Below are 27,192 nucleotides of genomic sequence, written 5' to 3' on the forward strand. Positions count from 1 at the left end.
TAGCGTAACAAGTGTCCTGATATACCGGTATTGACGTAACTGTGATATTTAAAATATGAAATAGTGACGATATGTTAATAATACACATATGATAATATCATGTTGATTTTTTTGATTATCAGTTCATCTTTTCACTATCCAAATTGTTGTTTTGTTATGGTTACAGACTTTCTCTCCATCCATATTTGGAGTGTTACTCATTTGCAAAAAAAAGAGACAAAACACAATAACAAAGTTAAAGATGAATTTGACTATTAGCATTATTATTATTATTATTTTTCTATAAATCTCACAATTATAATGTTTTTGTGAATTATTTTGGTGTGAAAAGTGATAATCGTGAAGTGAAAATGGGATATTGTGACTGCCCTCCAGTACAGAAGTCTTTATAATGTAACAAAATAATATAGTTATTATTTTGTACAGTTTAAGACTTGAAAACAGCTTTCAGCTATCCAAAATGGTGGACTTTTAGTGTTAAAAGTGTTAAATTGGCAGGCAGTTTGTCGGATGTTATTATTATTGTTGTTATTGTTAACAAATCCAATGAAAAAAACTAAACTAACAATACTCAGTACATTCTGATTAGCCATGAGGCCACTTGTTCCAACTGAGGACTTTTTTTTAACAAACGTTATTCCAACTGGATGAAATAGTGGTGGAGCATTTATTTGGGACTATTGTTTTTCATGGATTAATCCACATTCAGTGAGTATTTAGGGCAGCAGGACTGTGTATGTGGGTTGGAGGCAAAAATAAACTTCAGAGTGTCTCATGGATGTGTCTTATAAAGGTTTATGGATAACAATAGAGCTCTATGGCACAGAGGAATAAGATGGATCAGGCTTTTGATACATAAACAACACTGTTTGCTTGAGTCTTTTCATTAGATTTGTTAATGTTACAAAATGATATAGAATATCACTAGGCATATCCTTTAAGTTACAGGACAGTTTAAAAACGACAAGCGAGTGGGAAACAAAATGTGACTTTTGGCTTTTATATAGAAGCCATAAGAGGCAAGTAAGAAAATAATAGCATTTGCCAGGAAAGATTCTCACATATGTGAGAATGGAGAATTTCAGAAATTAAAACTCACCTGGTAGAAAGAATGAATAGTTTTAGTACTATTTAGAACATGGGGTAGGGGTGAAACTGTTTTCAAAGATGGACATTTTTTAAAAAGATTATCCTGGCACAAATTTGACATAAACCCAGGAGAGAAAACAATTCAGATCAGACTTAGACAATTGATCACCTCATTTGCCTCTCAGGGTTCCGTACAGCATTCGTGCACTGTACATATTTTACACTTTACAGAATTAGTAGTAATGCAGATTAGTTTCCAGTTGTTCCTCACTTGTCCACCAGGTGTCCTCAGTGAGTCGCTGCTCTGCACACCTGTTGCTCATAACCCTCATTAGCTGCTATCTGCCTCACCTGCACCTCGTTACTTCAGCCAATGTGGAAACAAAGTGTATTGTGGTACACTGTGCATGTTGTCTTCTCTCCTTTAGTCAGTTTAGTAAGCTCCTTGTTTGTTTTCCTGCATCACTGCATGTGTGTTTGTGTTTCTCTGCGTATTAACCAGGCGTTGTGTCTCGGTTCTCTGCCTCATCCTCCTGCCTGCTGCCTGCCTTTACTCCTGCTGCCTGCCACACTGTTGAAATTGTCTTCTGTATACAAATAGCTTTAGCTTTAGAAAGTGCTTGGAGATGTGGTGATTTTTATGTGTGCAATTCCTGGTATGACTGTCTTATTTGTTGATATAATAGTTGATTGTACATGAACACAGAACTAATAGTTCTGGCTTCTGGTGTTTTGTACTTTTTGTTACTGGCCTCCAGTAATTTTGGCAGTTAAAGCACAGTGTGATATACTCACCCAGTAGGGCTGCCAAGATGGGCCCGAAGACTGTGTCATGCATCAGAGCTTCCCTCTCATAGTATTTACTGCAGAGATAAACACAGAAAAAAAGTGAATCAAGGAGAACTTTATCAAATCACTTCATTAGGGGATTGACTCGGGAGCCGGAGGTTTAAGTACAGCGCACTGGTAGCTGGAGAGGTGTGCTTGAGCAAGGCACCAAACCCTGAACTGCCCCAAATGCTTAACTTAACTTAACTTAGGTTTTCTGGTACCACAAAACAAACTGAAAAAACAAACCGAAGATATTGTTTTTTAACAGCCTAAATAATAACTATTATAGCTGCTAATGCATAGTGCTGAGTTTATTTTATTCCTGACAGTGCGGAGGCTGCTCTCGGACTTCAACTCTGGATACTCTCACTTATGCTTCTGATAATGCCAGTTGATAATCAGCCTCATGATATTATTTGTCCAGGATCAGTAATGTTCGAGAGCCACACTTAGTTAAACTTGCTTCACAATTGAGGCTGCAGGTCTGTTGAGGTTGCTGTTTGATGCTATATAAGTATTTGAGATGGATTTCTTTCTTTGTGAGTCTTGAACGCTTGCTCTTTACCATTGAGGTCTTGACATTTACCATGGATGCTTCATTAGATGAAATACGCTGCAGTTGTCTGAACATGACATCAAGTTTTTCTATAATTGCCCAGTTGCACTGGAACAGCGAAACAACTTCAAGCAACTCCACTCCAGTTTTATGGTATACCTTTCTCCACTTAAAAGGGTTATTCACATCATCGTATGTCTGTGGACGCCATCAGTGCACCTCATGCTTGAGGCTTTGATCAGTGAAGAGAGTGGACAGTTTGTTGAAGCACACAGCAGTTGTTAGCCAGACAGAGCCCAGAACAAAGCAACCGGAAGAGAAGAATGGATCACTAAATAGGTAATTCAAGGCACTGTTTATCGTTCAGCTACAACAAAACCTGGAGTGGGCTACTGTGAATCACTGTTGTGTGATGATGTGAAAATTAAACAAATCACCTGGAGTTGTCCACGATGTACTGCACTAGCTTGTCCAGAACCTTCTCGAAGAGAGCTGTTCGGACCCAGATGTGTTTGATGGCCTGGGCAGAGAGAGGCTGAGGGGGGCGGCTGGTGGTGGAGGATCCCTGTCTCCTCAGAGGTTCATGGCCCACACTCTGGGTTCTCCTGCAGGGCACAAAGCGCAGGTCAATATTATTAACAACCAGTACTACAGACGAGACTTGTGTGTGTATTGTGCAGAAAACAAATGATGTATCGACATTGCTTATAGTGTCCTATAACAAGGACACTATTACACTAATTCCTATCTCCTAAAAAGATAGGAATTAGAGTGAGAGGGGCTGACCTCTGCCCAGGCCAGTGGTGCATTCACATGCTTCCCATTTCCAGGAAGTTGATCTTCCTACTTTGGTGTGTTCCTAACCTTGAAGTTGTAATGTGGAAACAAGACGGACGCTAAAGAGATGTGTTGTATTTTATTGCTCAGAATCATCAACCCAACAACCCAACAACATCTTCGAGACTTTCCGATTTGAGGGGCCGTTGTTTTGAATTTTCCAAGTCGGGAACTAATTTCTCCGATAATTCCGACGCCACACGAATGCAGCAAAAATACCTTTTTTCACATTTTTCTGGAAAGTCATTTTTCCTTATTCCTGCTGACAACGAACAAACCAAGCCAATAAAATGCAACCTCCATGGCGGAGTTAATTAAATACTAATAATACAATAATACAAATACTTATGCAAAATTAACGCATGTTCAAGTTAGCAGTGGGAAGGTTTAGTGATGAAAAGTAATTGGGTCTTTGACTAACAGAAGGCAGCATTTAACAGCATGATGAGTTGTTAGACTGCATTACCACTCATCATTACTTATAACTGCAGTTTGGTTTCCAATAAATCTATAACATGTCAGACAAAAGGTGCCATTCTATGTTAGAAATCAGCTGGCTGAAGTATTTCATGAATATGGATGCAGATGCATGATGTCAGCCTGAAGAGATGAGCACTCTCATCCCGGACAGAGTTTGCTCTCTTGCACTTCTCAAGCAATCAGACAAGACCATTTTCACACACACACACACACACACACACACACACACACACACACACACTCTCACACTCACACTTCAACAAGCTAATGAACGTGTGTTCAGTCTGTGTGTCTGTGCTGAGCTGAGCTCGGCTGCCTTAGTCACGATGTTAGCAATCCCCCAGCATTTGTGTGTGTGCTAAGTCACGATTTTTGCATTCCCCTACCATTTTGAAGAAGTGCGTGTATGTGTGTGTGTGTGTGTGTGTGTGTGTGTGTGTGTGTGTGTGTGTGTGTGTGTGTGTGTGTGTGTGGCATTGCTCCAGGGGATGGGGGCAGCATTAGGATGATGTTGGAGATAATACAGAATGCAAAAGAGAAAGGGTTTTGCTTTTCTCAATAAAAGCTGCAGTGTGTTGCTTTGACATGTAACATGAGCATCTCCTCCTGCATGCTTCATGTATACCTTCTATACGTTTCACCTCCAGGTATACGTTGCTTTTGTTGTTACTTGTACTGTATTTAATTTCTGTATACTGTCTTTTCCACACTACTGACAGGGCCAAAGGATGATACTATCCGTCCGTCTGGTGACCTGAACTGAACTCTTCACCAGGTCAGATGTTTCATTATCATTAGAAAGGTTCATGCATCCATAAGAATAACTCCTTAGATTTTAATGGTCCCATGGTGACCAAAACATAGTCTAATAAGAATATATCGCAAATAGTAATCACATAATTAAATATCACTTCTTTATATATAAGCATCACATATACTACATACAAGGAAAAACTCTCATCCCCCTCACAAAAAGTGCTAATGTGTGATGTGTAACTTAAACATTTTTTTTTTAAAATGTTTTAAGTTTAGCTGCTACTCCCTCTGTTGATGGTTTATTATCATTGCAGTGCTTGTAGCCTTTAACCCGGGATAATTCTAACTCTGCTGTCCATCATCACCAGTTAACCTGATAGTAAAGGTCCATCCAGTCCAGTTTATCCATCATAAACTAAATCTGCTCAGAACATTTTTTAAATGTATGATCGAGTTGTGAGCAGCGGTCACTGTCTGACTTGTTTATTGGAGAACCCATTTTGAGATGTAAACCATGGACTGTATATAAGAAGTGGATGTAGTCGCAGTGACATCACCCATTAGCTTGTGAACTCTGGTTTCAAAGCCTCGAGTTTGACATTTTTACCATCGCCACACCGACTTCATTACACAACACACTCACTTCACTACATGACATCTTTTCCTAACCCTTACCATAGATATTTTGTGACGCAGCCAGACCTACAAGAACCACATCCAAACCGGACAACACAGTGGTAGCGGTCTGTCAATCACAAGGTAGCCAGACCCTAAAGCAAACACTGCTTTATTGTCAATGTTAGTCTAATTGGGACCATCATTTACAAAATGAACATCATGCTGTATTGAAGAAGACTTAAAACTAGAGATTGAGAATATAAACTTGTTCGAAAAATGTTTACTGAGTTAATAAATCGTGTGAGAAGTAGGATCATTCCCTCACAGACGTCTACAATTGGACTTCCAATTACAACCAGAGGAGTCGCCCCCTGCTGGATATTTGAAAGGAGGCAGTTTTAAGGCACTTCCTCATTGGCTTGTATGGCCAATAAACTGCAAAAATACCGACTACATAATTCAGAAACCAGCTCAATGAGCTGCATTATGCATTCTATGATGATGTATTGCTTGTAAGCACAAGTGTATAATCTCTTTGTAATTACAGAAGGCTTGATCAAATGTGTAAATCTCCTCTATGGAAACATCCCTGCCTACACTGTGCTGTTCTCTCCTTCTCCATGCTGCACACTATTGTTCTTTACAAAAATGAAAAAGTCAACAAATGTCAACATGTAGCTAACTGAATTGATAACAAACAGATTGCATTTTAAGCTGACACATAAATATGAATGCGAAAAGGAATATGTCAGGGTGATTTATTAGGCCTCTGGATTTGCATGATGTGAATTTCAGTGCTTGTGCTTGATGATGTGTTCACTTACATTTTGTGTGAGGAACAGTTTGTTCAGGTAAAGGTATTTGTTCTCTGTGTCTGAGCATTAAACATTAAACATACTGGAGATATTTCAAACAGGTGTATGTGTTTGTGGGAGACGGTGTAGTTCGTTTTCACTACCAGAATCACATATACGCATCATCAAATCCTGTGGTTAGTCTGTTCGCTTTCACACTGAACCGAACCACACCAGAGTCCACTTGGAAGCAGAAACCTTTCAGGCGATCTCTGTTCGGTTGTTTGGTTCACACCTGAGCTCGACTGACAGCTTTCACACCAGCCCAAACAAACTGAACCAAACAGGTCATGTGTGAAAGCATTGTTAATCACCAAAGTCCTTTCAGAGGTCAGGGAACACAAAGAAGTCCAGTATGGCCAGAAACACACAGCCAACGTTTTATTCAGATTGTCTAAACCACGTTATTCATTTATCTTTCAAACTGATTGGAGGCTCTTATGATGAAAGAAGGCGTCAGTAAACTTAATTTAGCTAATTCTGCAAGAAGTGCATAACACAACTCTGCACTTTAAATTGCTTGTTTTAGTCAAACTTATTAGTAAAGCATCAAATCCTCATATTTGAGAATGAAAAATGATCAAACTGGTTAATATCAAGATAGTTGCTGTTAAATGTTTTGCTTAACAACAAATGTTATTTTTCCTACAGAAATGTATCAAATCTAACAGTTTTTATAACAAAGTCAAACCCAGAGTCAGAGCCGTCTATATATATATATATATATATATATATATATATATATATATATATATATATAGTGATGTAAAAGAACCTCACATAGCAGGTAGATTAGCTCGACGCCTGTCAGTCACGTAACCTAGTTATGCTGTGTTGATGTTAATAACACTCTGGGTGATTTTAGTATTTGCCTTTCTGCCGAACCATCTGATTAGTTAATTTATTCATTCGTTGATTGAATGATGTCGCTACATCATTATATAGAACCGATGGCCAAGACGATGAAAATAAGACTCCGTTTGTAAAAAAGTAGAATCATCCTTTAATGTGGATGAGAGCTTAGACACAGCAGGTCTGCTGCTCGCATTGCAGGATGGGAAATACATGCAGATGATATGTTAGTTTTGCTCTTTATTCAGTGTGTCAGAATGAGAAGGAGAAAGGAAAACAGAGTGGGCTGCTGGTACTTCATCACTGCTATGTTGGAAAGAAAGATATTAAAAAAGGAGTTTGAGAAGGAATAAAAGAGACAAGGAGCCATGGCAGGGTGTCCACCGGCAGCCTTCTGATAACACAAGCTCAAATACAACACACACACACACACACACACACACACACACTCTCTGCTGTAATTACCATTCACTTCACCGCAGTAACTGTTGATGTCTGCTTGTAGTCTATCTCTCTGTCTCTTTCACCGCCAGTGGCGCAAACCACGTTACCCTGGTAACCAGGGTAAATGAGAGATGGAGCCCTAAAGTGGGATGACAGGGAGACGGGGCAGGGTGGGTGGGTGTGTGTGTGTGTGTGTGTGTGTGTGTGTGTGTGTGTGTGTGTAAATAAATGCATTATTTAAAAGAATTACAGAACTGAATAAAAATAATATTCAACCTGAAAAAACTTTTCATTCACTTATTTTTAGTTTGAACATATTTTTGTATTTTTCAAAGTTCAAGATCAAGTTTCATTTTCTTTATTTATTTTTTTAAATGATCAAAACTTTTGGCTCCGGATTAAGCTCCATGGTTGGACTTGCAAACCAGATCCATGCACAATAATAGGTTTTAATGTTGTGTGTCTGGGGAAATAAAGTTCAATGAGGTGTGACAGATGAACGGGAGAAGGCGGCTCATATGAAGACAGAGCGCTGAGTGCCCAGCGTACCCAAACACATTTACCTCCTGATTTACATCATGGAACGCTGCCATACAGTGACGTCTCGCTGCCCAGGCTGCCTGTGTTTTATTGTTTGTGCATCAGTGGTGTGTATAAGTGTGTGTGTGTACTTTGCTTTATCTGCTCCATTTGGAAACCTCTCTGCAGTCCTGGAGTGTCATGTGGTAGCCATGTGTCTCAGGCTAATGGACAATTAATGGGCTTACATACACACACACATACACACACACACACACACACACACACACACACACACACACACACACACACACACACACACACACACACACACACACACACACACACACACACACACACACACACAGAAACAAGTCTGAGGCTTATCACAGTGTGAACACAGATTGCTCAGCTTTAGTAAACACTCAACTGACCAGAGATTGTGTGTGTTGCTGAGGGATCTATAGTTGTGTGTTTTACATGGAGATAATGACTTGGTGGACAAGGAATGACAGACCGTTAATAATGCCTAAATAAATCTGTGTAAATACTTAAAATGGGCATAACATTAATGTTAAAGCAGTAGAAAAGGCAGTCTCAGGGTTTTGAATTGTCTTGATTAAGCTTATTATTTTCTATCCATTCACACTGAAAGGTTTATTGCATGTTGAAATGTTGAAAGTCGAGGAACAGCACATGTGGTGAACAGGTGGTTATGCATATCTATATCTCATCGGTGCTGCATGTATGAAACACTAGTGCAGCCCACACAAAAAAAAAGGAATAAAATGGGAAAAGCAGGAATTCTGTTGGGAGATAATGTCCTCACATTTTAAAGCTTTTCTTTTTAAATATGGTTTAATCTGTTCCCAGTGCACTTATAAAACGTTTATACAGGAGGTGAAGGTACAGGTCTCATCTGTCCCCATTCAAACTTTACTGTGTTGGTAAAATGTACTCTGCACGTCCCTATTGATAAACTAAGCAACTGTTGATTCAAAATGGAGAAAACTAGTGACCGGTGCTGAACAGATAATGATGACACCAAACCATCGGAGACGTAATGTGAGGAAGCACTTTGGATTCAACCCCATAGGTACATTAGTCTGATGCCTCACACTAATGTCACAACAACAAATCTCTCATTCAACAAAAACTGAACATTATTTATATATATTTTCACAGCAGACATTTGAACTCGTCAGCAGGAAAAGCCCAGGTGTTGCTAACGACATTGACAGGAGTCTTTAATTACACTGCACATGTAGAAGCCCAACTAGGGACAAGAGTTTCATGCTCTGTATTGGAACTCTCCAATCAAATCAAATACATTCAATTCAATACCAGTTTCAAGGCCCTGGTTACGTCCTTCCTGCCTCACTGTCAGGTCTTACTGGGGCACTGTGAAATTAGTCATCATTCATTTTTATTCATTACAAATTCACTCTTTCACAAAGATAGAGTTGGATGTATCACAGGGAGACCTTGTTGGATTGAAGGTGTTCCTGTTATTGTGTCTTACTAGTAAATGTATTGGTGCTGATGTTAATTAGTTCATGGTACATAATTAAAGCTACACTACGAGTCGTATTATCCTCATCACAAAGTGGGCTGTGATGGAGAAGAGTGTCTCTTCCTCTCATTAACAAAGCAGATTCACCCAATTTGCACAAATCTAATTCAGATTGTGTCAGGTATGATCCCTTGAACACTCCATGAATTTAAACTTAATCAAAACTGCCTCTTTTTTTGTAGGAATTCATTTGACTAGAAAGTAAAAACAAAAGGGGGGGGGGGGGGGGGTAGTGTGACCAACCTGGTGAGATCAGCCTGCTGCTGGAGTTGCTCTTGCACTTTACGGCAAATCTCGCCAGCTGTGTCGTAGACTTTGCCAACTTTGGTGAAGAGGGCAGCGATCTTGTCGCTGCGGAGAAAACCAGCTGCCCGTCTCTTCAGCAGGTGACCCAGGCAGGCCTCGATGGCAGCTGGAGAGAGAAAGGAGAATCAGAGTTAGGAGCGGTGAGGTTGACAAGAGGGGAGAACAGAAGAAAGAGAGTAGCAACATGACCAATGTGAGGAAGGCAGCAGGTATGAGAGATTATTAGCTAAATGAAAATATGAAAGACAATAGAAATAATTGGTTCAAATATGTGAAACATTCACTTCGCTCTTAACCAAAGAAATGAGGAGCAGTGCATCCTCAATGTATCAATAAGAACAAGATAACTCGTGTGCACTACAGCTCAAGACACTTCCTCGGTGGGGTTCACTGACTTCCTGCACAGCTGAATGATTTAACTAATCCAGCAGTTCCTCCAGTAGGGATTGTGTAGGGAAGTGTGGACAGAGATGTTCTTGGGAGCGAAGTGAATGCAATGTACAAATTGTGTCCTGAGAGACTGGCGGTAAATGAAAGCTTGTAAAGTATCCAACAAGGAAAAGATTCATCCTCTGTTGAGCATGAATGGCAATTTTCCCATTAGATTTTGTATACAGATCTTTCTTAAAATGTCGACAGCCAGTGTTCAGTCATTGTTGAGCTACAATATATGCTATAAGTAGCACAAGAGTATAAAGAGAACGATTAAGTGAATGTAAAGCCTAGTGTCCTCTGTATCTGCACTAATGTCAAGATGTTTCTGCGACTCGTCTCTTCACTCCAACTGCAGGAGTTTGTTAATGGACTTGCTCTGGGGAGAGATGAAGGCTGCCTATTCAATCAGAAGCAACAGTCACCTGAAATGTGATTTTCAGAAGTGAGGCCCAATTGTTGGCCACTGACAAGTCTTTAAATATTATGAGGGTTGGAGGTAGTAACCCGTGTGCAGCTGCTCCCTGAGTGTGCCCTTTACACTGCGGGTACTTGGGTCGTCTGTTCTTTACTGATAAAGATAAGACAATATGAACTTTAATGATATCTGTGTGGGGAAATTGGTCTCTGCAGCAGAAAGCAGTGACAGAAATCTGCAATAAAAAAGAAAATGGGTTGTAAAAGTTGACTGCCTGACAATTTCTTTACAGCGACAGTAAATGTGAACGTGAGACTAAGAAGTAACACTTTGAGGAAATCGGCATTTAATAAGTGATAATGTGAAAAGCAGAAGAATACAGAAATACATAACTTAAATACAAACTTTATCATGACTTATGTACACAGTGTACAAAACTGAAGAAGCATAGCAGAGCTGTTTTAAAGTCTTTTTCATCAAGTCCAAGTTGACTGTCAAGTCTTTGATACGATGCTAGTATCTTACATCATGGAATACTTCTCCTCAGATAGAAACAGTGCATTGGATGTCCAGTTGTGCAGTTTTATATGTGTGTATTAAGTAAGTCACATGGTATGTTCTGGGTTTAAAAGTGAAGCAATGTAAAACATAATGCACATCCACTTCAGACAATCCCCAAAGAACCTCCAGCAGTTTGTTAGAATCAGCCGTGATCCTGTTTCTCCTGATATAACTAAGCAGCTGCTGGCTCAACGAAACTGCTCGTGTTTGTCCGACTTATGTAAGTTCAGTTAAGTTGACTATGTTTTACATTAGAACAACTAATGGTCAAATTAAACTATTCAGCACGAGGGACGAAGGCAGCATGGCCATTCCACTATTTTATATACACAATATGATTGTATTGAGAGAAGAACATTAGCATATTTAATTATTGCCCAGCACTATTTAACCACATTAAAAAAGAGAAATAACACAAAATGCATCAAAATAGAAGAAAATAAATAACAATACACATCAGAATAAGCTTATGAAAAACACTGTTAAATATGCAGTTATGCCTTGACATCTCAGCTGGTTGTCATAGTAACGGTGCACAGCATTGATTGTTTATAGTCATCTGAACATCCACACAGCAATATAACCTATCACTGCTGACTAACTCACTTTATACTGATGATCATATATCATGTGCAATGTTGTATTCCAACAGGACATTAGTATACTAGAAGAAGCAGAAAGAGCAGAGAAATGCATCGACTCATATGCAGAGAATGAGGCAGAAGTGGAGGTAAACAGTGTCTCTCTAGCTGTGGCCCGTCCATTAGCCGTCTCCCTCCCTCTGTAATTGTTGCATTAACGCTCGGCCATAATGAGCTTTTTAGGGCTGATGGTAAAAACAACATCGTAGAAGGATTATTCTCTCTCTCCAGGAACCATCACCTTAACGTGGTGGAGAGGTTTGTGTGTTCCTATGAACCTGAGAGCTGTGTTGTCTGGAGCCTTGTGCTCCTGGTTGCGTCTCCCAAGGCAAATTGGTCTATGGCGAGGGGCCAGACTAGGACTGGTTCAAAACGACCTCATGAAAAAAAGGGAATGAGAAGGAGAGACCCTGCCCGGAGCCAGGCCCAGAGGGAGGGCCCGACAGCGAGCGCCTGGTGGCCGGGTTTGCCACAGAGCCCGAAGACGCTACGTGGTGCCTCCCATCCATCCATCCTGTGGGCCCACCACTCACAGGAAGAACCGCTGGGGACGGGTGCATTGTCACATGGGTGGCAGTGATGGTCAGGGACCTCGACGGACCAGACCCGGGAAGCAGATGCTGGCTCTGGGGACGTGGAACCTCTCTCTCACCTCTCTGTGGGGGAAGGAGCCGGAATTAGTGCGGGAGGTGGAGCGCTACCAGTTGGATCTGGTGGGGCTTACCTCTACGCACAGTCTTGGCTCTGGAATCGTACTCCTGGATAGGGGTTGGACTCTATTCTTCTCCGGAGTTGCCCAAGGTGTGTACAGCAAGGGTGCTGACTTCGACTGAGAAGGTTATTGGGCGGTGGAAGGAGCACTTTGAGGAACTCCTGAATCCGACTAACACGCCCTCTATGGTAGAGGCAGAGCTAGAAGCTGATGGGGGACCATCGTCAATTTCCCTGTTGGAAGTCACTAAGATAGTCAAACAACTCCACAGTGGCAAAGCCGCAGGGGTTGATGAGATCCGTCCAGAAATGCTGAAGGCTTTGGGTGTTGAGGGGCTGTCTTGGTTGACACACCTCGTCAACATTACGTGGAAGTCTGGGACAGTGCCTAGGGGATGGCAGACTGGGGTGGTGGTGGTTCCCCTATTCAAAAAGGGGGACCGGAGAGTGTGTGCCAACTACAGGGGTATCACACTTCTCAGCCTCCCCGGTAAAGTCTACTCCAAGGTGCTGGAAAGGAGGGTTCGGCCGATACAATGCGGATTCTGTCCTGGTCGTGGAACAATGGACCGACTCTTCACTCTCGCAAGGATCCTGGAGGGGGCCTGGGAGTACGCCCAACCGGTCTACATGTGTTTTGTGGATCTGGAGAAGGCGTATGACCGGGTCCCCCGGGTGATACTGTGGGAGGTGCTGCGGGAGTATGAGGTGAGGGGGTCACTTCTGAGGGCCATCCAATCCCTGTACGCCTAAAGCGAGAGTTGTGTACGGATACTCAGCAGTAAGTCGGACTCGTTTCCCGTAAATGTTGGCCTCCGCCAGGGCTGCGCTTTATCACCAATCCTGTTTGTAATTTTCATGGACAGGATATCGAGGCGTAGTCGTGGAGGAGAGGGGTTGCAGTTTGGTGGCCTGAGGATCTCATTGCTGCTCTTTGCGGATGATGTGGTCCTGATGGCGTCATCGGTCTGTGACCTTCAGCAGTCACTGGATCGGTTCGCAGCCGAGTGTGAAGCGGTTAGGATGAGGATCAGCACCTCAAAATCTGAGGCCATGGCTCTCAGCAGGAAACCGGTGGATTGCCTACTCCGGGTAGGGAATGAGCCCTTACCCCAAGTGAAGGAGTTCAAGTACCTTGGGGCCTTTTTTGCGAGTGAGGGCACGATGGAGCGAGAGTTTGGCCCGGAGAATCGGAGCAGCGGGGGCGGTATTACATTCGCTTTACCGCACCGTTGTGACGAAAAGAGAGCTGAGCCAGAAGGCAAAGCTCTCGATTTCCCAGGTGATCTTCGTTCCTACCCTCACCTATGGTCATGAAGGCTGGGTCATGACCGAAAGAACGAGATCACGGGTACAAGCGGCCAAAATGGGTTTTCTCAGACGGGTGGCTGGCGTCTCCCTTAGAAATAGGGTGAGAAGCTCAGCCATCCGTGAGAGACTCGGAGTAGAGCCGCTGCTCCTTTGCGTTGAAAGGAGCCAGTTGAGGTGGTTCGGGCATCTAGTAAGGATGCCACCTGGCCACCTCCCTAGGGAGGTGTTCCAGGCATGTCCAGCTGGGAAGAGACCCCTGGAAAGACCCAGGACTCGGTGGAGAGATTATATCTCCTCACTGGCATGGGAACGCCTCGGGATCCCCCAGTTGGAGCTGGTGGATGTGGCCCGGAGAAGGGAAGTTTGGGGTTCCTTACTGGAGCTGCTGCCCCCGTGACCCGACCCCGGATAAGCGATAGATGATGGATGGATGGATGGAACACAAACAGAGAATCTGCCTCGTGCTCATTTCATATATGTGGTTCGTGGTTTAATACGTTTAAATAATGTGCTGACTTATTGGTAAACATAAATTTAATAAAGGGTTTCTGAAAAAGTACTGCATTCATGCGAATGGGTCTCCATGTAAACCTACAGCAACCGCAGAGAATATTAATATATATTAGAAAGAAAATAGAAAAAGTCTCTCTGCACTTCTCAGCATGCTGAGTTTCTGCGGCTGTCTTCTTGTGAGGTGAATGTAGTGGATATTACAGTGGAATATAATGACCAACAACAACATAATTCTCTGTGATGCTGGGAAAACATGCTTTATGAGTGTAATAGTCTGCTTTTATTGCTTCTCTCCGAGCCTTAGAGGGAGTGCTGAGAGGTTTTTAGCTCAACAAGCTCTTCACACAGTGTATTCACAGCTGCTTTATTCTGGCAGATTAACATGCTAATCTATAGAGAAGTATATTAATACTACAATACTCCATTATTATACTCTATAATATTATATTGTAATACTTAGGGATTAGTAAGCATTAGGGCTGTAAAGTTTGAGCTGGAGTGGAGGTTTACAGAGTGTGTGATAGTCTAGGAGGGAACATCAATGCATGGCTGTTTCTGTGGAAACGCAAAAATGGAGCAGAGGATGTGAGCAACTCTCACAGGAAAGAGACCGCACCCCGCTCCTCTCATTCTGCTGCCTTCCCTTGTGATCAACCTGCTAATTCATGTTTGGGTGTCTGTGGCTCTAATGAATCATCAAATCCTTTCTATCATGTGTGTAATTGCCTTCATATTGGGATTGAGGAAAAAACATGCAGAAATAAGTGCTGTAATTTGGACATACCTGGAGCAGAGGGCCAGTTACTCCCAGCTCTGTTACACAACACTCACAACACAGAACGCACTGTTTTTGTGTAGCCAATTTGCCCAATACCTCCAGTTTCTGCTATATATATATATATATATATATATATATATATATATATATATATATATATATATGTATAAATGTGTTATATATATATATATATATATATTTGTATATGTATATATATATATGTATATGTTATATAATATATGTATATATATATATATGTATATATATATATATATATATATATATATATATGTATAAATGTGTTATATATATATATATATATATATATTTGTATATGTATATATATATGTATATGTATATGTTTATGTATAAATATATGTATATATATATATATGTATATGTGTATATATATATATATATATATATATATATATATATATATATATATATATATATATACATACTCTTCTTTGTTAATAACTGATATACTGCAGACTCAAGCTTGGGCAGCACTGGTTTTGCATATTATTATACTCAGAATAAGCTGAACCAATGAGCACTTACTGTGTAGTATATAACCATCTCTGCTCCATAACTACAAAGCAATTGACAGTTTCCAGGGAAACATATTGTCTTCTGCATTACAGTCACAGCTTTAAACACGTGGGTAACGTTATGAATTGAAAACAAAAACACAACAAAAAGGCAACAAAGCCACTTGGTTAGGTTTAGAGATGGTTTGGCTTAAAATAAATATGGTTGTTACTTTATTTAACTTATGCACGTACATTTAAAAGAAGTCAACGTTGACTTTTGTTTTCACACGGGACACTCCCCCCTTCTCCGTCCTCCCCATCGTTCTTCCTACATGGACTTCTACAGATGTACTCCAGGAGAAAACATGTTTCCCTTGTAACGTAATTGACAATGCAGTTTTGTTGTATGGGAAAAATATTTTTAGGAGACATTTTGATGGCTAACATGTTACCAAAGAATTGGCTATTTACACAACCACAATAGAGTCCAATACTCACTCTCTGGCTGTGCTTTGCACTCTGCTAACCCGAGAAAAAATATCTGGCTCTTTAGCGGCTCACCTAATGTTCACCTCATTTTGTCTTTCTGCTATTGTGTACTGCTCATGTAGTGTACATGTTTATCATAACTGCGTAAGGGGTTGATGACAGCGATGTATGGTTATGGTTATATATTGTTATTTTAAGGATATGCCATTGAACAAAGACAATTAGCTAAAAGAGGCTAAGAATCTGGGATGCTATTTTTTTTGTCGTTTCAGTACTATGAACAATCCTTTTTACATTGTATATATATATAATCATTTAATTCACTCTTAATAGGTTCGGGTTTAGATCAGGGAGGCCGTTCCTCACGCCTCTCCAGGTGTCTTCATCGTTTCCCACATGTGCGTTAAAGTCTCCCAGCAAGACTACGGAGTCCCCTACTGGAGCCCCCTGCAGGGCTCCATTCAGGGTCTCCAAGAAGGCCGGATACTCCGAACTGCGGTTTGGGGCATAGGCACAAACAACAGTCAGAGTGTTCCCCCCATAACCCGAAGGCGTAGGGAGGCGACCCTCTCGTCCACCGGGGTGAACTCCAACGTAGCGGTGCTCAGCCGGGGACTTGTGAGTATCCCCACACCCGCCCGACGCCTCACACCTTGGGCAGGAGGTTCCCTATCCAGGAGTACGGTTCCAGAGCCAAGACTGTGCATAGAGGTAAGCCCCACCAGATCCAACTGGTAGCACTCCACCTCCCGCACTAGTTCCGGCTCCTTCCCTGACAGAGAAGTGACTTTCCACTTCCCCAGAGCCAGCCTCTGCTGCCCGGGTCTGGTCCGTCGAGGTCCCTGACCATCACTGCCACCCGTGTGACAGCGCACCCGACCCCAGCGGTTCTTCCTGTGAGTGGTGGGCCCACAGGATGGATGGATGGGAGGCACCACGTAGTTTCTTCGGGCTGTGCCCGACCGGGCTCCATGGCAAACCCGGCCACCAGGCGCTCGCTGTCGGGCCCTCCCTTTGGGCCTGGCTCCAGACGGGGGCCCCGGGCTTCCTCCGGGCAGGGTCTCTCCTTCTCTCCCTTTTTTTCATGAGGTCATTTTGAACCATTCTTAGTCTGGCCTGAGACCAATTTCTCTCGGGAGACCCTACCAGGAGCACAAGGCTCCAGACAACACAGCTCTCAGGTTCATAGGGACACACAAACCTCTCCACCACGGTAAGGTGATGGTTCCTCTCCGGGAACCATCACCTTACCGTGTGCAGGTTTGAATCTGTAATAAAAAACAGTGAAGAAACACAAACTGTAATGGCATCTTACACTATTCTTTAAACTTCGTCCTTGTGAAGTACAAGATTCCTATGGATGCAAGCAGACATTGCTACTTTTTAAAGGGGTCAGAAATATGATTTTGTATAGATTTAAATACATAGTGAACATAGACTTGTATACACTTTCCTCCCCTTAAAAATTCAACACTAATGATCTTCTGAATTGTGTATGTTTTGTATAATTTGGATCATTGTCCTTTGAAAGCATTTGTGCAGACACTAAGTATATCAGAGGTAGTGGCAGGTGCACTCGGAACTGTCTCCACTGAGATCATTAGCAGATTTAATGAAGTCAAAGCTAATTAGTCAGCACTGCTCGTCTCCCTTCCTGTCTGTCTGACAAACTCTCTCAGGTTTTCTATGTGTCTGCTGTTGTCAGTGTCTCACAGTTTGTGTTTGTATTGTACAGCTCCTGCCTCATCGTCTTCTGTCTGCTCTCTGCTCGTATGTCAGGCTCCTCGACACTCAGGTCTGACTGACGATGGATAGCAGATAAAAGATTAGGCCAATTCTCACACTTAACTTCTACATGTGTTGTTTTACAATACTGCAAATGATTTGCCTTCGTGCGAGTCAAAGAAAGCCAGATGGTAAGATTGTCTGCTGTAGTGAGCAATATTTGGAAAAATGGCTTCACTATGCAAGGTTGGATCAATCTCATCACACCACAGACGCTTGCCTTGTAATATGCCTGCAGTGGGTGACTACATCAAATGATGCTTTGCAATGGGATTTAGCAATAAATAAATACTTAAAGTGATTTTAGCCCAGAATCACCGTATTATCATGAACATCCGGACTTTGAAGAGACATCGCTGTGAATTGGGTTTATTCAGAAGAAAACAACATGGTGGTTTGGATGAGGAGGTGAATGAACAGATGCAGGATATCTCCATGTTCCATACTGTTGCTCCTCCTCACTAACATGTGCAACGTGTGGCACTCTCTGTTTGCCATCTGTAGTGTGAGGAGGTTGGTCCAACCTTGCAGTGAAGTGAAGCCATGTCAGTTTTCTTATAAATGTATGATATTTTTTCTCGGAAATGTACGACTCTAATCTCAGAAAATTCTGGGTTTCTGAGGAATATTCCCCCCCTAACCCCGCCTCCCCCAAGCTCTGTAATTGTGATCATTTTATTACCTACAATTGCCATAATACATCGTCGTAGTGAGCAGACAACAGGCTTGGATATTTCATCAACAAAAGACACGACACCTCTCTATTGATCATGACTTCTCTTGGTACGCACACAACAATAGTAATAAACAGCTGCATGTATGTGCGAGCGATGATTGATGACTTTAATAATCCTGATAACTTCAGGCCCTACAAGTTGACACACACACACACACACACACACACACACACACACACACACACACACACACACACACACACACACACACACACACACACACACACAGTAGATGTGTGTGCCTCTACAAGATATGTGATATAAATGTGCATTACTGTCTAAATGTAACTGGTGATGGATTGTCTCATGGTGGATTTGTAGCTTTTATACCTTTAAGCCTGTGGAAAAATCCACCCAAAATACATCAATAGTGATAAAAAACAGGAAGTGAAAATGTAGCTCATACTTCGGGCTTTTTTTTGGTTATAAATCTCTAACTGGTCAAATGTAGACAACATGAGATTATGTATTTCCAGCACAGAGAGGGAGGAATCCATAATCAGATTTGTAAATAGCCCATAACATATTGTACTGTACACACCCCTACACATACCTCTCAGTGGAGACCTCAGAGCCACAGAAGCTAAATCTTTTCAAAGCCTTGAAAGAAATAGTTCTGGGAGTGATTATTGCAGCGAGACTCCCCACTGAACTGCAAAATCTTTTTGAGTTGTGAAATGGTTTGATTTAGGATCGGAGAAGCTAAAACTGGATGCCTATCATTTGCAGAGAGAGCTAGCTATAATCTTACACCAGCCAATATACTTACCATATTCATATATTGAGCCAAACCACAACATGATAGTGCAGTAAAATGATTACATAGTTGTGTGTAGCTCTGACATAATTGTACTCTGGACTATTTTTTATCCATTTCCAAGAGTCTATACCTGTCTGACTTTATGAGTCATGCTGCCACTCCTGATTTAGGTGCAGATAGACAAAGAGAGGCACAGAGAGTCCTGAGAAAGATATAGGAGATTGCAAGAGAAAAAACAACAACATGGAGGAGAGATGAAGAAACGGCAGAGAAGATATTGGTGTTAGCAGAGAGGATGGGAAACACTCACTCTTTCCTCCCACTTTCTCATCAACTGCCATTCTCCCACAAGGGCATCACAAAGTCTGCTGCTGTGTTTATGCAGCCATTCTGTCGAGTATGTTGTTGTGCAGCTGTTATTCGGATCAAAGCGACACTGTGACTTTTTAAAACGAGGACATAACCCACACTTCCTCTTCCAAATAAAAGGAATTCATAAGCCACACAACACACCCTTGAATGCAATACACACAGGGATCTTGCACCCCATTAGAAAATATAGAAGCCTTTTAATCCCGTATATAATAGTCCAAATGAAGTCATGAATCCTGTCTACAATATACTACGGAACAAACTGACTAGGCTATATTTAACGCTGTTTTAGGCAACTCTTTATATCAGTGGCTCCAAACTCCAGAGAGGAAAAGAAAAATGTGAGGTAAAATCAATCAGCCATAGAGAGCAGGCTCATATTTACCTCCCTCTATTTCTATTTAATCTAATCTCTTCCTCTGGGCAGAGATTTCCCATCAGTGGTCACACCATAAATCCATTTAGGCAAACATTTTGGGGTTTTGCTGTTCTTTGCTGTTGCAGCTCCCTCTTTGTGATTTATTTCATAAATACCCAGTGCAGCTTTAATTACCAGTTTTACCTGAGTCATAAAATGTGTCAGTGATTCTTCTTAATGTCAGCTTTAAAAGGGGGACAGCTTCTAGTAGTCAGAGGCTGCTATTTATTAACACAGATTATGAATATCCTTCTGGTGGGAAGCTGGTATGTCATTATTTCTTCCGTATCGCATTAAAGAAAAACACACTGTAACTTTTTTTAAAGAGACTGATTAAAAATGTGTGAAGGGTACGTATGTAAATGCAGGTGTGCATGTGATTGACATACAGGTGGGTTTATGTACAGTATACGTGGTTGAGGTATAGAATCTTAAAATCAGTCCTTTTATGTTACATTTCTGATTACTGATTTATTTTTAATATATGTAAAAAAAAGTCAAATGTATTAGAGATGATAAAATGTGTGCTTGATGTTTGCCTGTCAGTCCCAGTAAAAGGTGTGTTGACAGTGTTGGGCAGGCTGCACTCTCCAGTATCTGCTGGACGCAGGTGTGGATAGAGTGTGCTTGGGCGAACCTGCAGGAGGACCAGCTCCGGTAGATTTAGTGTAAATTGACTCAGTCTCTAGAGGTTTCTGCCTCTCACGCCTTTTCCTGCTCTCTTACGTGGGATGGCAGGATGTTGGAAAGAAAGAGGGGGAGGGAGCAGAGATGGTCAAGGGGTCAGCCAGGTTGGCATGGCGACCAATCTGCATCTGCTTTCGGTTGCCATTGGAAATGAACTGTTGCGGCAGCTGCTGTGTGCAGAGCTTCAGCCGTAGCAGGACAGATTTAGCTTTGCCTTTTTGCACCTTGCTGAGTTGCAACCTTGGCTGTTTGAGTCGGAGCTGTGATGGAAGCTTTTCAGAGCGAGAGAAGCAGAGTCTGCTATGACTAAGACTGCAGTCCTCCAGCCCGAGTTGCATGATACAGCGGATATAGGAGGGATTGGTGGGTTCAGGGCAGGGCTTAGTAAAATGTAATTATAACGGAGGTGAGTCAGAAAGGAAATAAAGGTGCAGGGAACACAAGAAAAGAAAAAAGTCAAGCTGCATGTAAAATGGAGGAAAGGAGACGGAGAGAAAAGTTCAGAGCCGGTGAACATTTATTTATAACAAAAGAAAGTAACACATCGAGAGCTGATATTCACTCTTTATTATCCTTTAGTCTTTCATAAACTTTATCAAACATACACACACACACGTTAAATGGATATCCTCTGTTTCCACAGGAGCGATGAACACCTATCTTATCTTCTGTCTTTAATATCTCAAACACACACATTCATATTATAGTATGTTCATTAGTATGTAACATTATCGTGATTCACACCTTATCTTGACACCACTTCCTCCACTTTCTCACGCTTCCTCTGCTCACCTCCTCTCTCACTCTGTCCGTGCATTCTCTTGTGTTGTTCAATTATTACAGTTACTTATTACTGTTTATTATGGAAACACAGGCTGTGAAGTGAATAATAATATGCATGGTGTTTGGACTCTATAAGTGGTTCAGATGAAAGATGAAGACATGCAGCATACTTTTATGCTGCACTTACACCAAATCAGGCAGTTTGGCGATTAGTCGCAGGGTTGTGTGTCGGTGTGTGGCTAAATGACCCATTTGGGACAGAGGGACTCAACTTATTGCAGGTAACACGCAGTCAGAATCCCCACAGAATGGCCCCAACATTCATACAATCAGTATTTACAATCACTTTTCTGTACCGAAGTCGTTTTCGGCTCCCTTCCCACGGCGGCAAGAGGCAGGGATGTTTACTGTACTCTCTCATTTTGCAGATTCGGTAGATAAATGTAAGAACACTTTTTTAATGGCTTATTAGCATTCATAACTGAAGATAACTTACAATTATTTGCTCTTGGCTCATTAGCAAATGAAACTTTCTTGAACCAGTGTGCTTTTAAAGTCTATTTGTTTATATATACATATGTATTTAGTGTCCTGTAAGTCTGTAACTTGTATGGTGCTGTTGCCATTTGATCAGGTCTCTCTTGAAAATGAGACCCTGTGTCTCAATGAGATTTCTTTACCTGTATAAATAAAGCCTACAAATATAAATATAAATATATATATATATATATATAAAGACTCGAGATTTAACAATTTGCACATTCTAAAGCTGAACCAGGTTGATGACAAATATCAAGAGTGAGTGGATATATATATAAATATATATATATAAATATATATATAATATAATATATATATATATATATATATATATATATGTATAAATAAATATATATATATATAAATAAATATATATATATATATATATATATATATATATATATATATATATATATATATATATATATATATATATATATATATATATATATATATATATATATATATATATATATATATATACACCCACTTGATTTCTGTAACTGCTGAAGCCTCATATTAGCTTATTAGTAGTTTTGAAAAGAACAATTGATACAGTAGATGTTGATTTGTCTCCCAGAACTTACATTGAAATAGCTTTAAGAAGGGATCTCTTTAGGGCCGGCGCTCTTCTTGATTAGAAAAAGTAACCTCTATAAACAGATATGGGATTATGAAGGCAGATCAGGACATGCTTTTGAGTACTGTCAACTAATTGCGTTTGAGTAGACTTTGGCTGTATGTAGATAAACGTAAATAAAATGTCTTTGTGGAGACCAAAAGAAGTGGAACGCATTGGCCGAAACGCGATCTTGAAATCCAACACAACTGTTTACACGTAACCAACACCTGTACACAGATTGTGCTGCGTAAAATCGATGGAGTTCCAAGTTAACTTCAAAAGCATATTGCTACATTTTAGATGTAAGTTTTCAAACTATATTGGTATAAATGGTAGGCACTAACAACTGGGAGGAAAAGGAGGAAATAGTCCAACCAGATACATAAATAATAGTCTGCATCTGAAAACCTATTGCATGGCATTAAGATTCTGGTAAGTCATTAATATACAAACAATACAACGTGGAACTTTTAATTATAATATAATACTGGATAGCTTAATGAAGAATAATAATAATAATAATAATAATAATAATAATAATAATAATAATAATAATAATAATAATAATAATAATAATACATTATGTTTTGATTGTAAATTGTTGTTTAATTGATATATTTTGAGTAAAATCTGAATCTACAATGTAACCACTGACGTTTCTCAGGTAACTGTAGCAGAACAATGTTTTCCTCTGAAGTAGCAATAAACAGCAAGTAAGTAATAAACAGTCGAGTTCATACTATTTTGGAGAAAATTTGTTAGAACTTTGAGTTGGATGCCGCGGGCGGTTGCCTAATGTGGCGAGTGTGAAGCTGTTTGTATGAGTCGTCCTCGAGAAAGCTAAAAGCAGCAATACCGCAGGCATATCATTCAGCTTGTTCCCAACAGATGTGTTTTGAACATGCACCACACTAGCCATGTATGAAACACAGTAATACTATTTACTCTTATGATTTATGAATACATTTCACTAAGAGTGACTAAGAGTAAGAAGTTGCTGTGATATATCAGCTGTCAGATGATTCTCCACTTCACATCCACCATGAATAGCTTCCAGTGGTGCCACAGCAGCGGCGCATTTTTCAGAGCAGTCCTTCTCTTAACTGGCATCGTGTCACATTACAGAGAATCAATGCTTTCACTGCGAGAAGACAGATGTGCTCATTATGTGTGGAGTGGAGCACTAATCATCGTGATTGTTAGATAGAGTTTGGGGCTGATTAAGCACTGGGATTGTCTGTGTCTGTTTGCATGTGTCTTCACACGGTGTAAAAACAACAATACATGAATATTAAGTTTGTGCTGAGGACACTTGATATTCAGCTGTAGCCGTTGCCATGCCGCATCCTGAACAAAGTGTGTGAGATGTGTGAGATCTGATGGTTGAGACGGTTTGACGTCACACTGCTCTTCATGGAAGAGCTGGGTACAGGTGTATTAGTGGGAACATTTCCACAACATCTCCCTGAAAACATCCAAACGTTACCAACTTGCAAATGTCTGTCTTCAACAGCTACTATATGACAGATAATTTGTAATTTTTTATATTTCTTTTACCTGTATTTAACCAGGAGAGTCCCATTAAGATCAAGACTCTCTGTTTCAAGGGAAACCATGCATTTATATATTTTGAAGGTTAAATGTGTAAGATATGCCAGAATTTAAACTTAAACATTAAAACAATGAACTAACATTATCAACAGAGTGTGAAGAGGTAACAGTGTTGACGTTATGTCAAACACGTCTCTGTGTTGTATTGCAGAGATATCTACTGAAGTTAGCATGCTAACAGCTAGCTGCGCTCCGTCCAGTCTGTAATACCACTTGTTCCTCTAGAGGTGATAGTGAGTCACTGTAGCTGCAGTCTGCCTCAGACCAGAGGGAGAAGAAGTACAGCTGCCTGACTCTCTTGTAAATATTACAGCCATGTTCTGTGTCTGTTTTATAGTTTGTTTATTAGATTACATTCAAAGTGGCAGAAACAAGAAAACCCCCTGCACCACCTCTCTTCGTCCTCACAGCTGTCAGGAGGCTGTATATCTGTCTGCAGCCCCGGGAAGAGATGCAGCTTCAGTTAGCTGCAGTTCAGTCACAGTACCAGGGAACTGCTGACTCCCTGTTGCTGCTGTTATACAGGTCCAGCAGCCCGCTGTGACTGTAGGGCTGGAGCTGGTTCTGGGGCTTATTCCGGGGCTGGTTCTGGGACTTGTTCTGGGGCTTGTTCTGGGGCTTGTTCTGGAGCTGGTTCTGGGGCTTGTTCTGGGGCTTGTTCTGGTTGAGCTCAAGTGCCTCCGGCCGCTGACTGGGGCTCCGACTGACGGAGGTTGCCGAGTGCCGGCTCTACCGACCTCTCTACTCCCCCAGTAGGCTACTCTCCTTGCTGCGCCGCCACTTTTCTAGTTTTTGCCACTTTGGATTTAGTCCAATAAACAAACTAACGTAACGTTACACGGATTACAGCCCCGGTTAACATCAGTGACCAGTAAACACAGATGGGGTCTAATTGTCAAAGTATTCATATTTCATATTATCTTGTGCACATATCACTACATTTTCTTTCACTCAGAAATAATGAAAATGATGTTGGACAGACGGATTGGCTAGAGCAAAACAATAACACAATAACCCCCGTTTTCAAACACAAATCAGCAAACATGAACATGATCTCAGGCTGAATGAATGAAGTGAAACAAGATGATAATTCAGTCTGATTATCATCCTACTAATTCTGTCCACATGATAAAAAAAATAACCAAAAAAAGAAATGTTCATGTTGTCTAGTAGTGTACACCCTAAAGTGCAAGGCAACACCAATTAACATGTTGGTGTTGGGAGTTTATTGAATTGCTCCTGACCACCACAGGAGGAATCCAGGTATTTCCTTTAGTCTTTCAGAAACTTTATCAAACACACACACACACACACACACACACACACACACACACACACACACTTTTAATAGATATCTTTTTCCACAGGAGAGATGAACACAACTATCTTATCTTCAGGCCTTTCATCTCTCAAACACACACATTCATACTATAGTATGTGCATTAGTATGTAACATTATTGGGATTCACACCTTATCTTTACACCACTCCCTCCACTCTCTCACGCTTCCTCTGCTCACCTTCTGACTTCCAACACCACCTACTCTATTTTTGCCATAAATAGCCACATTGTAAGTAGTAAGTCTAGTTAGTTGGGCACCTGCCTGTTTGTGCCAACCAGCACTGCTCTTTTCCCGCTCAGTCTGTCTCACTTTGACATATGCTGTCAGGATTTCTGAAAGTGTGACTCAATCACCTATAACTCAGACACCAATTACACTCTGTGTAGAAGTCTGTTATGTTACTTTTAAAACCACATACACACGGTGACTGCAACACCTCTTGCAAGGCTCAAACACTTGCAACTTGAATTCATTATTATTGTTTTATTAGACGCTTCAACGTTCTAATCCTTTCTCTTTCTCGTCTTTCCATTATAGTGTCCACCCACTGTGGAGGGTAGAGAGTACATGTTTTTTGCGTGGGAGTGAGAGAGGTTGCAACCGGCTGCCAGCAGCGAGGAAGAAAAGAGAAAGGGATGGAGGAATTAAAAGCAGCGAGGGAGAGGTGAGAGCGAGTATCGGTTCTCACAACCCCTCCCTCTCTCTGGACTTCCTCTCTGATGCCTGCTGCATCCCACCAGGGGGTCAGGACTCCTGGTGCCAGTCTGCCTAGCATCTCAGCTTCAAATAAAGCCAGAGCCTTAGCTGCTGAGAGCTGGATGCACAGGGAAGAAATGGTTTAGAAAAAAAGAAAAGAATAGTCACTTGCGTTTTTGCATGAGGGGAATTGACTTTCACCCACGAAATGAGGTGTTCTGCCTAAAATATGTCATCGGAGTTCTGTTCCAGGAAATGCTGTCTGTGTTAGATTGGTGCTTTGCTGTGCAGAGAGCGTGACTGAACACTGGCAAGATGACAGGAGACTGAGAGGCACAGACTATTTCCTTTACAGTACAGTATAGGGCTGGGTGATATGGCCAAAATGTCACAATATAATTATTTTCCATATAGCATGTTTTATGGTAATTCAATAAATAAATAGTCTATTTTTGCCTAGAAACGATATGGAAAAATAATAGGATACCCATTTTTCTATGGTTTTGACGACATATATTGTCATATTGCCAAGCCCTAGTACAGGGGACACACACACACACACTGTGTTGGGCTTTTGATTGGTCGGTATCTTTGTCAGACCAAAACTAGTATGGCTGGTGTATCTCATCACAGGCTTTTGTGTGTGTGTGTGTGTGTGTGTGTGTATGTATGTGTGTGTGTGTGTGTGTGTGTGTGTGTGTGTGTGTGTGTGTGTGTGTGTGTGTGTGTGTCTA

The 27,192-nt window shown here is 41.1% G+C and overlaps 1 protein-coding gene across 4 annotated transcripts in view; it reads right to left on the bottom strand.

Moving 5' to 3' along the window:
- The window catches only part of sgsm2 (small G protein signaling modulator 2), a 91,965-nt gene that overhangs the window by 36,548 nt on the left and 28,225 nt on the right, over window positions 1-27,192 (bottom strand). For all 4 annotated transcript variants that reach the window (XM_029446697.1, XM_029446698.1, XM_029446696.1 and 1 more), the window contains exons 3-5: window positions 9,653-9,821; window positions 2,914-3,081; window positions 1,885-1,952 (exon numbers count right to left, since the gene is read on the bottom strand). In XM_029446697.1, the coding sequence (XP_029302557.1) occupies window positions 1,885-1,952; window positions 2,914-3,081; window positions 9,653-9,821 (405 nt within the window). The remainder of the gene's footprint in view (window positions 1-1,884; window positions 1,953-2,913; window positions 3,082-9,652; window positions 9,822-27,192) is intronic.

This window comes from Cottoperca gobio, chromosome 13 (genome assembly GCF_900634415.1).
Source record: "Cottoperca gobio chromosome 13, fCotGob3.1, whole genome shotgun sequence".
Classification (NCBI taxonomy): Eukaryota; Metazoa; Chordata; class Actinopteri; order Perciformes; family Bovichtidae; genus Cottoperca; species Cottoperca gobio.